The sequence below is a fragment of the Nerophis lumbriciformis genome, linkage group LG27, assembly GCF_033978685.3.
Source record: "Nerophis lumbriciformis linkage group LG27, RoL_Nlum_v2.1, whole genome shotgun sequence".
Classification (NCBI taxonomy): Eukaryota; Metazoa; Chordata; class Actinopteri; order Syngnathiformes; family Syngnathidae; genus Nerophis; species Nerophis lumbriciformis.
In genome coordinates this window covers 785,001-800,000 of record NC_084574.2, presented here as the reverse complement: position 1 = coordinate 800,000, position 15,000 = coordinate 785,001, and the positions used below count along the sequence as shown (strand labels likewise).

The 15,000-nt window shown below is 35.9% G+C and overlaps 1 protein-coding gene across 7 annotated transcripts in view; it reads left to right on the top strand.

Moving 5' to 3' along the window:
• The window catches only part of mttp (microsomal triglyceride transfer protein), a 93,174-nt gene that overhangs the window by 47,614 nt on the left and 30,560 nt on the right, over positions 1-15,000 (top strand). For 4 of the 7 annotated variants that reach the window (XM_061923078.2, XM_061923079.2, XM_061923083.2 and 1 more), the window contains 2 exons: positions 9,262-9,432; positions 9,506-9,649. In XM_061923078.2, coding sequence (XP_061779062.2) covers positions 9,262-9,432; positions 9,506-9,649 — 315 coding nt within the window. Of the gene's footprint in view, positions 1-9,261; positions 9,433-9,505; positions 9,937-12,279; positions 12,945-15,000 lie in introns of those variants that run through there. The other 3 variants (XM_061923080.2, XM_072916334.1, XM_061923081.2) reach the window with 2 other exon arrangements.

Below are 15,000 nucleotides of genomic sequence, written 5' to 3'. Positions count from 1 at the left end.
AAAAATCAATTACAATTAAAGCTGCAAGCAGCGTTGGTCGGGCCCGCGTATTTTGCAGGTGCTAGTCCTAAGTGTCCCAATACTTTTGTGAAGTTTTAATCCTAAGCGTCCCAATACTTTTGTCCAGTTTTAGTCCTAAGTGTCCCAAAACTTTTGTCCAGTTTTAGTCCTTAATGTCCCAATACTTTTGTCAAGTTGTAGTCCTAAGTGTCCCAATACTTTTGTCCAGTGTAAGTGTCCCAATACTTTTGTCCAGTGTAAGTGTCCCAATACCTTAGTCCAGTGGTAGTCCTAAGTGTCCCAATACTTTTGTCTACTATTAGTCCGAAGTGTCCCAATACTTTTGTTCAGTGGTAGTCCTAAGTGTCCCAATACTTTTGTCAAGTTGTAGTCCTAAGTGTCCCAATACTTTTGTCAAGTTGTAGTCCTAAGTGTCCCAATACTTTTGTCCAGTTGTAGTCGTAAGTGTCCCAATACTTTTGTCTACTATTAGTCCGAAGTGTCCCAATACTTTTGTTCAGTGGTAGTCCTAAGTGTCCCAATACTTTTGTCAAGTTGTAGTCCTAAGTGTCCCAATACTTTTGTCAAGTTGTAGTCCTAAGTGTCCCAATACTTTTGTCCAGTTGTAGTCGTAAGTGTCCCAATACTTTTGTCCAGTGGTAGTCCCAAGTGTCCCAATACTTTTGGCCAGTTTTCGTCCTAACTGTCCCAATACTTGTGTCCAGTTTTAGTCGTAAGTGTCCCAATACTTTTGTACAGTGGTAGTCCGAAGTGTCCCAATACTTTTGTCAAGTTGTAGTCCTAAGTGTCCCAATACTTTTGTCCAGTTGTAGTCGTAAGTGTCCCAATACTTTTGTCCAGTGGTAGTCCCAAGTGTCCCAATACTTTTGTCCAGTATAAGCGTCCCAATACTTGTGTCCAGTGGTAGTCGCAAGTGTCCCAATACTTTTGTCAAGTTTTAGTCCCAAGTATCCCTATACTTTTGTCCAGTTTTCGTCATAAGAGGCCATAATACTTTTGTCTAGTGTAAGTGCCCCAATACTTTTGTCCATTGTTAGTCCTAAGTGTCCCAATACTTTTGTCTACTATTAGTCCGAAGTGTCCCAATACTTTTGTCCAGTGGTAGTCCTAAGTGTCCCAATACTTTTGTCAAGTTGTAGTCCTAAGTGTCCCAATACTTTTGTCCAGTTGTAGTCGTAAGTGTCCCAATACTTTTGTCCAGTGGTAGTCCCAAGTGTCCCAATACTTTTGGCCAGTTTTCGTCCTAACTGTCCCAATACTTGTGTCCAGTTTTAGTCGTAAGTGTCCCAATACTTTTGTACAGTGGTAGTCCGAAGTGTCCCAATACTTTTGTCAAGTTGTAGTCCTAAGTGTCCCAATACTTTTGTCCAGTTGTAGTCGTAAGTGTCCCAATACTTTTGTCCAGTGGTAGTCCCAAGTGTCCCAATACTTTTGTCCAGTATAAGCGTCCCAATACTTGTGTCCAGTGGTAGTCGCAAGTGTCCCAAAACTTTTGTCCAGTTTTAGTCCTTAATGTCCCAATACTTTTGTCAAGTTGTAGTCCTAAGTGTCCCAATACTTTTGTCCAGTGTAAGTGTCCCAATACTTTTGTCCAGTGTAAGTGTCCCAATACCTTAGTCCAGTGGTAGTCCTAAGTGTCCCAATACTTTTGTCTACTATTAGTCCGAAGTGTCCCAATACTTTTGTTCAGTGGTAGTCCTAAGTGTCCCAATACTTTTGTCAAGTTGTAGTCCTAAGTGTCCCAATACTTTTGTCCAGTTGTAGTCGTAAGTGTCCCAATGCTTTTGTCCAGTGGTAGTCCCAAGTGTCCCAATACTTTTGGCCAGTTTTCATCCTAACTGTCCCAATACTTGTGTCCAGTTTTAGTCGTAAGTGTCCCAATACTTTTGTACAGTGGTAGTCCGAAGTGTCCCAATACTTTTGTCAAGTTGTAGTCCTAAGTGTCCCAATACTTTTGTCCAGTTGTAGTCGTAAGTGTCCCAATACTTTTGTCCAGTGGTAGTCCCAAGTGTCCCAATACTTTTGGCCAGTTTTCGTCCTAACTGTCCCAATACTTGTGTCCAGTTTTAGTCGTAAGTGTCCCAATACTTTTGTTCAGTGGTAGTCCTAAGTGTCCCAATACTTTTGTCAAGTTGTAGTCCTAAGTGTCCCAATACTTTTGTCCAGTGGTAGTCCCAAGTGTCCCAATACTTTTGTCCAGTATAAGCGTCCCAATACTTGTGTCCAGTGGTAGTCGCAAGTGTCCCAATACTTTTGTCAAGTTTTAGTCCCAAGTGTCCCTATACTTTTGTCCAGTTTTCGTCATAAGGGGCCATAATACTTTTGTCTAGTGTAAGTGCCCCAATACTTTTGTCCATTGTTAGTCCTTAGTGTCCCAATACTTTTGTCCAGTGTTAGTCGTAAGTGTCCCAATACTTTTGTCCAGTTTTTGTCCTAAGTGTCCCAATACTTTTGTCCAGTGGTAGTCTGAAGAGTCCCAATACTTTTGTCTAGTGTACCTACCTTGTCTGCATTGTGTGGGCACGTTGGTGCTTCCTGCTTTTAAGCAGCCATCTTGAAAAAACAGCAGCGCAGCAGCATCAGCGCAGTGGTTATTTGAAGGGTCATAAAATCAAAACCGGAGCAGGTATCAAAACTCTTTCGCCAACTTTTAATCAGAAGGGTTCAATCTCTCTCCTGTGGTAGTTTGAAACTGAAACGACAAACGCGCTCAGAGGAGATAATGTTTGAAGAGAAGTGACCGGTTTATAAAAAAATTTTGTTTTGAAGGGGAAATTGCAAACTTCCTGTTGATTTTTGCTGAGGGTTGTCAATCTATGAAATGTAGGTCTAAGTGAGACCTACATAGAGGTTTTTGTTTCATGTCTCTCCGACCTTCCCAGTGGGAGTTACAGGCAGTTTTGTCATTTTTTTCTTCCTAGGAGCAGTTTTTTCTGCGTTTTATTCAAAAATTGCGCTAGAGCGCAATTTTTAGATTTGGGTTTAGGTTTTTTTATTAGATCGCAATTTTTGCCAGTCCTGATGTGTGTGTTCAGTTTGGTGAGTTTTGGAGCATGTTAAGAGGCTGAAAATACAGCTCAAAGAGACAAAATTGACTGTTTTTAGTACTTTTTTGTCTTGAAGGGGGAATTGCCAACTTCCTGTTGATTTTTGCCCGAGGATATACAATTATGAAAACTAGGTCTAAGTCAGACCTACATAAAGGTTTTTGTTTCATGTCTCTCCGACCTTCCTAGTGGGAGTTACAGGCAGTCTAGGTTTTTTTTCTTCCTAGGGGGCGCTAGAGCGCAATTTTGAGTTTTGAGGTTTGGTTTTTTGCCGTATATTACTGATGTGTGTGTAAAATTTGGTGAGTTTTGAAGTATGTTAAGGGGGTCAAATTACAGCGCAAAGTTGCGGAAGAATAATAGTGATAAAACCTTACAAATTCAATAGGTCCTTATGTCCCATGCGGGCCCTAATTACTATCAATTTTCAAGACGTTTTTAGGCCAACTCATCCCGATTCCAAAATGGAATAAATCCATTTTTGTCCTTAAAATTCTACCCATAATACCCCACAGTGACAATGTGAAAACATTTTTTTTTTTAAATTTGCTAATTTATTCAAAATAAAAAAAATCACATGTGCATAAGTTTTCACAGCGCTTCACTATTTCTACATTTTGTTATTTTACTGTCAGGTTCTGTTGGTCTTGAACCCCAAGATGCAGAGATGGCAGGAAAACATGACTTTAATGTCAAAAAGCAAATAGTGCACATGCAGGGAAAACAGGAAACATCGAGCCCTGACTGGAGGGCGAGGCAGGCATAAATAGTAGCCTGATTGGCAACTGCAACCAGGTGTGCCAGGCCGCCAATCAGGGACAGGTGTGGGAAACGAGCGCTCAAGGAGACGTGCAGGATGTGAAACCAAAATAAGAGCGCTGACAGGAAATAAACACAACCAGACGTGAATGTGTCAGATCGTCATAGGTACAGCCTTATTCCAAAATGGAATAAGCCCATTTTTGTCCTCAAAATTCTACACACAATACCCCATAATGACCATGTGAAAATGTTTGGTTTTTTTTATGAGCAAATTTATTCAAAAAAAAAAAAAAAATCACATATACATAAGTATTCACAGCGCTTCACTTTTTCCACATTTTGTTATTTTACATCCTTATTCCAAAAATGGAATAAATTTACTTTTGTCCTTAAAATTCTCCACACAATGACAATGTGTGAATTTTGTATTTATTTTATAATACCCCATAATTACAATGTGAAAAAGTTATTTATGAAACATGTGCACAATTATTCAAAATTAAAAAAAAATCACATGTGCATAAGTTTTCACAGCGCTTCCACATTTGTTATGTTACAACCTTATTCCAAAAATGGAATAAATGCATTTTTGACCTTAAAATTCTACACACAATACCCCATAATGACAATGTGAAATTATTATTTTTTTGTTTTGTTTTTTTTAAATGTGTACATTTAAAAAAAGAAAAACACACGTACATAAGTACTCACAGCGCTTCACTTTATCTACATTATGTTATGTTACAGCCTTATTCCAAAATGGAATAAATACATTTTGTCCTCAAAATTCTACCCATAATACCCCATAATTAAAATGTGAAAAAGTTATTTCTTAAAAATTTGCAAATGTATTCAAAATTTAAAAAAAAATCACATGTCCATAAGTTTTCACAGTGCTTCACTTTTTCCACATGTTATGTTACAACCTTATTCCAAAAATGGAATAAATGCATTTTTGACCTTAAAATTCTCCACACAATGACAATGTGAAAAAGTATTTTTTTTAAATGTGCACATTTATTAAAAAAGAAAAAAAATCACATGTGCATAAGTACTCACATCGCTTTTTCTACATTTTCTTATGTTCCAGCCTTATTCCAAAATGGAATAAATCAATTTTTGTCCTCAAAATTCTACCCATAATACCCCATAATTACAATGTGAAAAAGTTTTTTTTTTTAAATGTGCACAATTATTCAAAATAAATAAAAAAATCACATGTGCATAAGTTTTCACAGCGCTTCACTTTTTCCACATGTTGTTATGTTACAACCTTATTCCAAAAATGGAATAAATGCATTTTTGACCTTAAAAATTCTCCACACAATACCCCATAATGACAATGTGAAAACATTTTTTTTAATTTTTTTTTTTAAACAAAAACAAAACAAAAAAACACATGTACATAAGTACTCACAGCGCTTCACTTTTTCTACATTATGTTACAGCCTTATTCCAAAATGGAATAAATACATTGTTGTCCTCAAAATTCTACCCATAATACCCCATAATTACAATGTGAAAACGTTATTTCTTAAAAATTTGCAAATGTATTCAAAGTTAAAAAAAAACAACTTATGCATAAGTTTTCACAGTGCTTTACTTTTTCCACATTTTGTTATGTTACATCCTTATTCCAAAAATGGAATAAATGCATTTTTGTCCTTAAAATTCTCCACACAATGACAATGTGAAAAGGTTTTTTTTTTTTTGTTTTTTTAAATGTTCACATTTATTAAAAAAGAAAAAAATCACATGTACATAAGTACTCACAGCGCTTTTTCTACATTGTCTTATGTTCCAGCCTTATTCCAAAATGGAATAAATACATTTTTGTCCTCAAAATTCTACCCATAATACCCCATAATTACAATGTGAAAAAGTTATTTCTTAAAAATTTGCAAATGTATTCAAAGTTTAAAAAAAAAAAACATATGCATAAGTTTTCACAGTGCTTTACTTTTTCCACATTTTGTTATGTTACATCCTTATTCCAAAAATGGTATAAATTCATTTTTGTCCTTAAAATTCTCCACACAATGACAATGTGAAAAAGTATTTTTTTTAAATGTGCACATTTATTTAAAAAAAAAAAAAAAAATCACATGTACATAAGTACTCACATCGCTTTTTCTACATTGTCTTATGTTCCAGCCTTATTCCAAAATGGAATAAATCAATTTTTGTCCTCAAAATTCTACCCATAATTACAATGTGAAAAAGTTATTTTTTTTAAATGTGCACAATTATTCAAAAAAAAAAAAATCACATGTGCATAAGTTTTCACAGCGCTTCACTTTTTCCACATGTTGTTATGTTACAACCTTATTCCAAAAATGGAATAAATGCATTTTTGACCTTAAAATTATCCACACAATACCCCATAATGACAATGTGAATTTTTTTTTTGTTTGTTTGTTTTTTTAAATGTGTACATTAAAAAACAAAACAAAAAAAAAACATGTACGTAAGTACTCACAGCGCTTCACTTTTTCTACATTATGTTCCAGCCTTATTCCAAAATGGAATAAATACATTTTTGTCCTCAAAATTCTACCCATAATACCCCATAATTACAATGTGAAAGTTATTGTTTTTAAATTTGCAAATGTATTCAGTTTTAAAAAAAAATAACATATGCATAAGTTTTTACAGTGCTTTACTTTTTCCACATTTTGTTATGTTACATCCTTATTCCAAAAATGGTATGAATTCATTTTTGTCCTTAAAATTCTCCACACAATGACAATGTGAAAAAGTTTTTTTTATTTTTTTTTAAATGTGCACGTTTATTAAAAAAGAAAAAAAAAAATCACATGTACATAAGTACTCACATCACTTTTTCTACATTTTCTTATGTTCCAGCCTTATTCCAAAATGGAATAAATCAATTTTTGTCCTCAAAATTCTACCCATAATACCCCATAATTACAATGTGAAAAAGTTATTTTTTTAAAATGTGCACAATTATTCAAAATTAAAAAAAAATCACATGTGCATAAGTTTTCACAGCGCTTCACTTTTTCCACATGTTATGTTACAACCTTATTCCAAAAATGTAATAAATGCATTTTTGACCTTTAAAATTATCCACACAATACCCCATAATGACCATGTGAAATTATTTTTTGTTTGTTTGTTTGTTTAAATGTGTACATTAAAAAACACAAAAAAAACACATGTACATAAGTACTCACAGCGCTTCACTTTTTCTACATTATGTTACAGCCTTATTCCACAATGGAATAAATACATTTTTGTCCTCAAAATTCCACCCATAATACCCCATAATTACAATGTGAAAGTTATTTCTTAAAAATTTGCAAATGTATTCAAAGTTTAAAAAAAACAAACATATGCATAAGTTTTCACAGTGCTTTACTTTTTCCACATTTTGTTATGTTACATCCTTATTCCAAAAATGGTATAAATTCACTTTTGTCCTTAAAATTCTCCACACAATGACAATGTGAAAAATTTTTTTTTTTTTTTTTAAATGTGCACATTTATTAAAAAAAGAAAAAAATCACATGTACATAAGTACTCACATCGCTTTTTCTACATTGTCTTATGTTCCAGCCTTATTCCAAAATGGAATAAATCCATTTTTGTCCTCAAAATTCTACCCATAATACCCCATAATTACAATGTGAAAAAGTTATTTCTTAGAAATTTGCAAATGTATTCAAAGTTTAAAAAAAAAATCACATGTGCATAAGTTTTCACAGCGCTTCACTTTTTCCACATTTTGTTAGTTACAACCTTATTCCAAAAATGTAATAAATGCATTTTTGTCCTTCAAATTCTCCACACAATGACATCCTTATTCCAAAAATGGAATAAATTCATTTTTGTCCTTAAAATTCTCCACACAATGACAATGTGAAAAGTTTTTTTTTTTTTTTTTTTTAAATGTGCACATTTATTAAAAAATAAAAAAATCACATATACATAAGTACTCACATCGCTTTTTCTACATTGTCTTATGTTCCAGCCTTATTCCAAAATGGAATAAATACATTTTTGTCCTCAAAATTCTACCCATAATACCCCATAATTACAATGTGAAAAAGTTATTTCTTAAAAATGTGCAAATGTATTCAAAGTTTTAAAAAAAACAACATATGCATAAGTGTTTACAGTGCTTTACTTTTTCCACATTTTGTTATGTTACATCCTTATTCCAAAAATGGTATAAATGCATTTTTGTCCTTAAAATTCTCCACACAATGACAATGTGAAAAAGTTTTTTTTTTTTTTTTTAAATGTGCACATTTATTAAAAAAGAAAAAAATCACATGTACATAAGTACTCACATCGCTTTTTCTACATTGTCTTATGTTCCAGCCTTATTCCAAAATGAAATAAATCAATTTTTGTCCTCAAAATTCTACCCATAATACCCCATAATTACAATGTGAAAAAGTTATTTCTTAAAAATTTGCAAATGTATTCAAAGTTTAAAAAAAAAATCACATGTGCATAAGTTTTCACAGTGCTTTACTTTTTCCACATTTTGTTATGTTACATCCTTATTCCAACAATGGTATAAATAATTTTTTGTCCTTAAAATTCTCCACACAATGACAATGTGAAAAAGTTTTTTTTTTTTTTTTTTTAAATGTGCACATTTATTAAAAAATAAAAAAAAATCACATGTACATAAGTACTCACATCGCTTTTTCTACATTGTCTTATGTTCCAGCCTTATTCCAAAATGGAATAAATCAATTTTTGTCCTCAAAATTCTACCCATAATACCCCATAATTACAATGTGAAAAAGTTATTTCTTAAAAATTTGCAAATGTATTCAAAGTTAAAAAAAAAAAAAACATATGCATAAGTTTTCACAGTGCTTTACTTTTTCCACATTTTCTTATGTTACATCCTTATTCCAAAAATTGAATAAATGCATTTTTGTCCTTAAAATTCTCCACACAATGACAATGTGAAAAGTTTTTTTTATTTTTTTTTATTTTTAATTTTTATTTTTTATAAATGTGCACATTTATTAAAAAAGAAAAAAATCATATGTACATAAGTACTCACAGCGCTTTTTCTACATTGTCTTATGTTCCAGCCTTATTCCAAAATGGGGGGGGGGGGAATAAATAAATTTTTGTCCTCAAAATTCTACAAACAATACCCCATAATGACAGTGTGAAAACGTTTTTAGACATTTCTGCACATGTATTTAAATAAAAAAATAAAAAAATAAATCCCATGTATCCGGATGCACTGTATAATGTTAGCTGTTAAATGTTGAGTATTGTTTATGTGTCAAAATAGGTTATAGTAAAATAGCGCATCTTTGTTGGAGACGGGCAAAAAGCTCACCACACTGTTTTATGTAAAAATATCAAATGTATTGATACGAAACACGAATGAAAAAGCTCTTAATGAACAGTGTGTGTATGTTCTGTTTGTCAGGGGCGCACTGGTGGTCTCTGGTAATGTTACAGTAGACTTGGACTTCATGAGCGCCGGTTTGGAGGTCAGCTTTGAAACCGAGGCCGCCCTGGACTTCATCACCACCGTGCAGTTCTCCGAGTATCCCTTCCTGGTGTGCATGCAGATGGACAAAACCACCTTCCCTGTCCGGTACTGGAGGAGCGCCGGTCCGAGCACTTTCAAGTCTTTGCGGACCATCTAAACTTTCCCGGTTGCCTTTCAGTGAACACGTGAAGAAGCACGAGAGTCTGCCATCAGGGAAGAGCGTGGTGTCACGAAGGAGCAGGAAGATGCTCGTCCCCGGCTCGGAATTCCCACTTCACCAGGAGAACTCCAACATGTGCAAGAAGGTTTTTGGCTCCGGCTGGTAAGGAAGTCCAGTAGACTCCCAGGAAGGGAGGTTAGTTTCCCCTCTATGAGGTTTCATCGCATCGCACACCTCACCGTCAAACACCCAAGAGACACGTGTGGGGAACGGCTTTTGTTTTGCAATGTTTACATTCCTGTGAGTATTTAAGAAATCATTTGACTTTTTCTTTTTTTTGCAATTGGGAGTTATTTTGTTGTCTTTTTATGGTTTTATTTATGTCGCTCACATACAGTGCCATGATGGGCTAGACAAAGGACATCAAGCAAAAGAAAACTGGGCTGGGCGATATGGCAGAAAAGTCTTTTATAATGGTCAATGTCGGTAATTTGTGGTATTTTTAGGAAAATAAGGACCTGGAGAAAAATATATGAAATGCAAACTTTGTTATTTAGAATCTAACCTTCCTTTTATTTGAAATCCCCTCAGCTACCAAGGCAGGAATGAAAGTAAATGTCAACGCAAACCAGGGGAAAAAAATCACTGCAAACAAAATTGTCAAATCACATTGAACACGAGACAAGAACCTCTTAAAATTAGGGTGAAAAAATCTAATGTATTTAAAAAAAAAGGGAAAAAAAAGCTCAATAAAGTGTAACAAAATAGTGTGAAAATGTTCACATAGAGAAACCTGAGAACTATTTTTCTGCAGGTTCAGACAGGCAGTGCTCTAAAGCAGTGTTTTTCAACCACTGTGCTGCGTGAGATACAGTCTGGTGTGCCGTGGGAGATGATCTAACTTCACCTATTTGGGGTAAAAAAAATATTTTTTGCAAAGCAGTACCGTATTTTCCGCACCATAAGGCGCCCTGGGTTATAAGCCGCGCCTTCAATGAACGGCATATTTCAAAACTTTGTCCACCTATAAGCCGCCCCGTGTTGTAAGCCGCATCTAACTGCGCTAAAGGAATGTCAAAAAAACAGTCAAATAGGTCAGTCAAACTTTAATAATATATTAAAACCAGCGTGATGTGGGCGCGCATGGAATCGTATATCAACATGGACGAAGCTGCGTGAAAAAAGCCACCCGGCCTCTTCGCGTAAACTTAAACTTACCTTAACCACTCGCTCATCTTTTCTTCATCCATCCCTTCGAGTTAGCTTTTATGATGACGCCGGCTGGAAAGGTCTCTTTTGGCAAGGTCTTCCTTTTGAATATCACCATGGGTGGAAGTTTCTGGCCATTAGCATGGCAAGCTAGAACCACAGTGAAGGATGACTTCTCATTCCCTGTGGTGCGAATATTCACCGTACGTGCTCCCGTTGTATCCACAGTGCGGTTCACAGGAATATCAGTTGCTGTGAAATAGTAATCCGTGTGCGGATGGAGAGATTGCGTCTTTTCATGAACCGGATCCCTGTCGCTTAGTAGGAGCCATTTTGTGGTCTTTACAGATGTAATAAACACACAAAGGAAATGTACGGTAATATCCGCGCGCTTTTTCTTCTTCTACGCGGGCGGGTGGTTGCTTACAGTAGAAGAAGAAGCGCTTCCTGTTCTATGGGGGCGAGTCCTTACCTTGGCGGTTGCTTGCGTAGAAGAAGAAGCGCTTCCTGTTCTACCGGGAAAAAAGATGGCGGCTGTTTACCGTAGTTACGAGACCGAAACTTTATGAAAATGAATCTTAATATTTATCCATATATAAAGCGCACCGGGTTATAAGGCGCACTGTCAGCTTTTGAGAAAATTTGTGGTTTTTAGGTGCGCCTTATAGTGCGGAAAATACGGTAATTATAGTCTGCAAATGATGTGTTGTTGTTGAGTGTCGGTGCTGTCTAGAGCTCGGCAGAGTAACCGTGTAATACTCTTCCTTATCAGTAGGTGGCAGCTGGTAGCTAATTGCTTTGTAGATGTCGGAAACAGCGTGCAGGTAAAAGGGTGTCTAATGCTTAAACAAAAAACAAAACAAAAGGTGAGTTAGGGAAGGCTATGCAGAATGAAACTAAAACTGTACTGGCTACAAAGTAAAGAAAAACAGAATGCTGGACGACAGCAAAGACTTACTGTGGAGCAAAGACAATGCACATCCGAACATTACATGACAATCAACAATGTCCCCACAAAGAAGGATGAAAACAACTGAAATATTCTCGATTGCAAAAACAAAGTAGATGCGGGAAATATCGCTCAAAGGAAGACATGAAACTGCTACACAGGAAAATACCAAAAAAAGAGAAAAAGCCACCAAAATAGGAGCGCAAGACAAGAAGTAAAACACTACACACAGGAAAACAGCAAAAAAGTCCAAATAAGTCAGGGTGTGATGTGACAGGTGGTGACAGTACACCTACTTTGAGACAAGAGCTATAGTGATGCATGATTGGTTATGCTTTAAAGTCATATCCAACAATTGCGACGATGACTTCTTACTGTCAACTGAGTTTCGTTTTTTTAATGATTTCTGCTGGTGGTGTGCCTCTGCATTTTGTCAATGCAAAAAATGTGCCTTGGCTCAAAAAAGGTTGAAAAACACTGCTCTAAAGGGTGAGCGCAATTACAAGTGCCTTGGTCTGACTATTGTCCAATTTAGTGAATCCAAAAAAATGTCCAGATGGCATTTCCTGTTTTATGGATAATTCCTTTGCTCTCCGTAGCACTCATTATTACTTTCTCTTTTCACTCCATGCAGAGAATCCACCGCGAGACAACAACATGGTGCAACCAAACTTGATAGTTGATTCTGTTACCTGATTGGCTGTTAGCATGGCACTTCCTGCGTTGCTCTTTTAGCGAGTGTCTTTGTTCATGCAACTTCCTGTTTCTTCCAAAAAAAGAAAAAAAAAATCTAGCATTTTATCAAACGCATTTTTAATTGCTATTGATTCGGTGTATAGCGATATATATTGATATTGTTTTATCCCCCAGCCCTCACGTGAAGCGACTGCTATGTCCAGACCTAAACAGAGTTGGCTCTATGTCAGTAAATGATTGACACTCGTGTTGTTTCCACCAGACAAGATCTGGCATGAAAAAGAAATCCACCAAAATAAATATCAAAAGTTTTCAAGAAGTATTTTGTCTCACCTACCAATTTCTGAAAGTGTGACCGTTTGCTGAGCAAGTTCGCCTTACGGGAGGGAAGGGATTCATATGGCCCCTTTCCTTATGAGGGGGTTTAATCCTCTTGCAACGCAGTCTGATGAAAACGATGGAAAGTGCCACTATACATCGCAACTGACGCTGTGGTGAAAGTTGGAATTGCCACAAAGCACATTTTAAGATGTTCAACACGCTACTGCCATCTGGCGGCTAAAGTAAATAGTGCACCCCTAATTTGTCACCTTTCATGTGTCAGGAAAATATGAATCCCCTTCCTAATGTATACTTACAGATCCATTGGTTTTACTATTGGATATACAAACCCCGTTTCCATATGAGTTGGGAAATTGTGTTAGATGTAAATATAAACGGAATACAATGATTTGCAAATCCTTTTCAAGCCATATTCAGTTGAATATGCTACAAAGACAACATATTTGATGTTCAAACTCATAAACTTAGAATTTCATGGCTGCAACACGTGACAAAGAAGTTGGGAAAGGGCATGTTCACCACTGTGTTACATGGCCTTTCCTTTTAACAACACTCAATAAACGTTTGGGAACTGAAGAAACTAATTGTTGAAGCTTTGAAAGTGGAATTCTTTCCCATTCTTGTTTTATGTAGAGCTTCAGTCGTTCAACAGTCCAAAGGTCTCCTTTGTCGTATTTTACGCTTCATAATGCGCCACACATTTTCAATGGGAGACAGGTCTGGACTGCAGGCGGGTCCAGGAGAGTACCCGCACTCTTTGTTTACGAAGCCACGCTGTTGTAACACGTGGCTTGGCATTGTCTTGCTGAAATAAGATGAGCATTCCTCAACTTTATCAGTATTTCCCTTTCCCAACTTCTTTGTCACGTGTTGCTGCCATCAAATTCTAAAGTTAATGATTATTTGCAAAAAAAAAAAAATGTTAATGAGTTTGAACATCAAATATGTTGTCTTTGTAGCATATTCAACTGAATATGGCTTGAAAATGATTTGCAAATCATTGTATTCTGTTTATATTTACATCTAACACAATTTCCCAACTCTTATGGAAACGGGGTTTGTATATAAACATACACTAAAGACTCTAGTCAGGGGTGTCCAAACTTTTTCCCTTCAGGACTGCATGATGAAAAGTCAAAGCATGCGGGGGCCGTTTTAATATTTCTTCTATTTAGTTCAAATAAAATGCTGAAAAGAGACACGACATACTGTATTTTTAAAGACACAACTTGGTGTCAGCTGTGTTCCAGGCAGGGCCGGCCCGTGGCATAGTCCATATAGGCAAATGCTAAGGGCGCCGTCCATCAGGGGGCGCCACGCCAGTGCCACAAATGTTGGAGAAAAAAAAAAAAAAAAAGTTGGTACTATTATTTCTAAATACAAAAAATAATCCCACGTTAATTAAAATGCAAAGTAAAGCCTATTTAATAGAAATATTATTTGTTACAACATTACGCCCCCCGCACGGTGCGCCCCCTCCCTTCCCGTATCATGACTCTTTTTGGACGTCACCACATCAAAAAATCAACACAAGATATCAAAACGGCCAAAACTGTCAGGTGCCCAGGGAAGAAAAAAGAGAAAAGAAGAGGAGGAGAAACGAGAAAAAGACAAGAGGTAGCAGGTAGGTAACGTTAGCCTACATGAAATTATTTGTCTGTTACAGAATGTGATAGTAACCTGGCTTTTTAGCATTAAGCTAATGTTACATGATTCGGCAATTGCTAATCAATAAATAGCTAGTTCTGTTTTAACGTCGGGTTAATATTGTGGAGGGGGCTAAATTGTTATGGAAAATAATAATGTAACGTTAGGTAATTACAGTACTCCCACCTTACATTCCTCAGGGACATTTGTATTAGATCTTTTAAGCAGGTGTTTTTTGTTTACATTGTTATTGCCTTCTGGTTAGCTAATGTTTGCCCTGCAGGTAATAGTCACTTTTCCACCCCTTTATATATTAGGTATAGTTGTAAGCCTAGTTGTTAAAGTGCACATCATTAATGTAAATTAAGCAATATGTATGTAAAAAATATTGTATTTCATATATTCATTTTTTATTTTTTGCATTCATTTATTTATTCATATTTTTTTTATCTTGTTAACTATTCTGATTGTTAATTTGCTTTCTTTAAGTAAAAAAAAAAAGGTCAAAGACAAAGCTATTCGGTTTCTTGTGAGTATATACACTTCACTGCCGATGTGGGGGGGGCGCCACCTAAAATCTTGCCTAGGGCGCCAGATTGGTTAGGGCCGGGCCTGGTTCCAGGTGACAAATGGTGCTATTGTTGGTTATTTCTGGGGTGTCCAGAGTGTG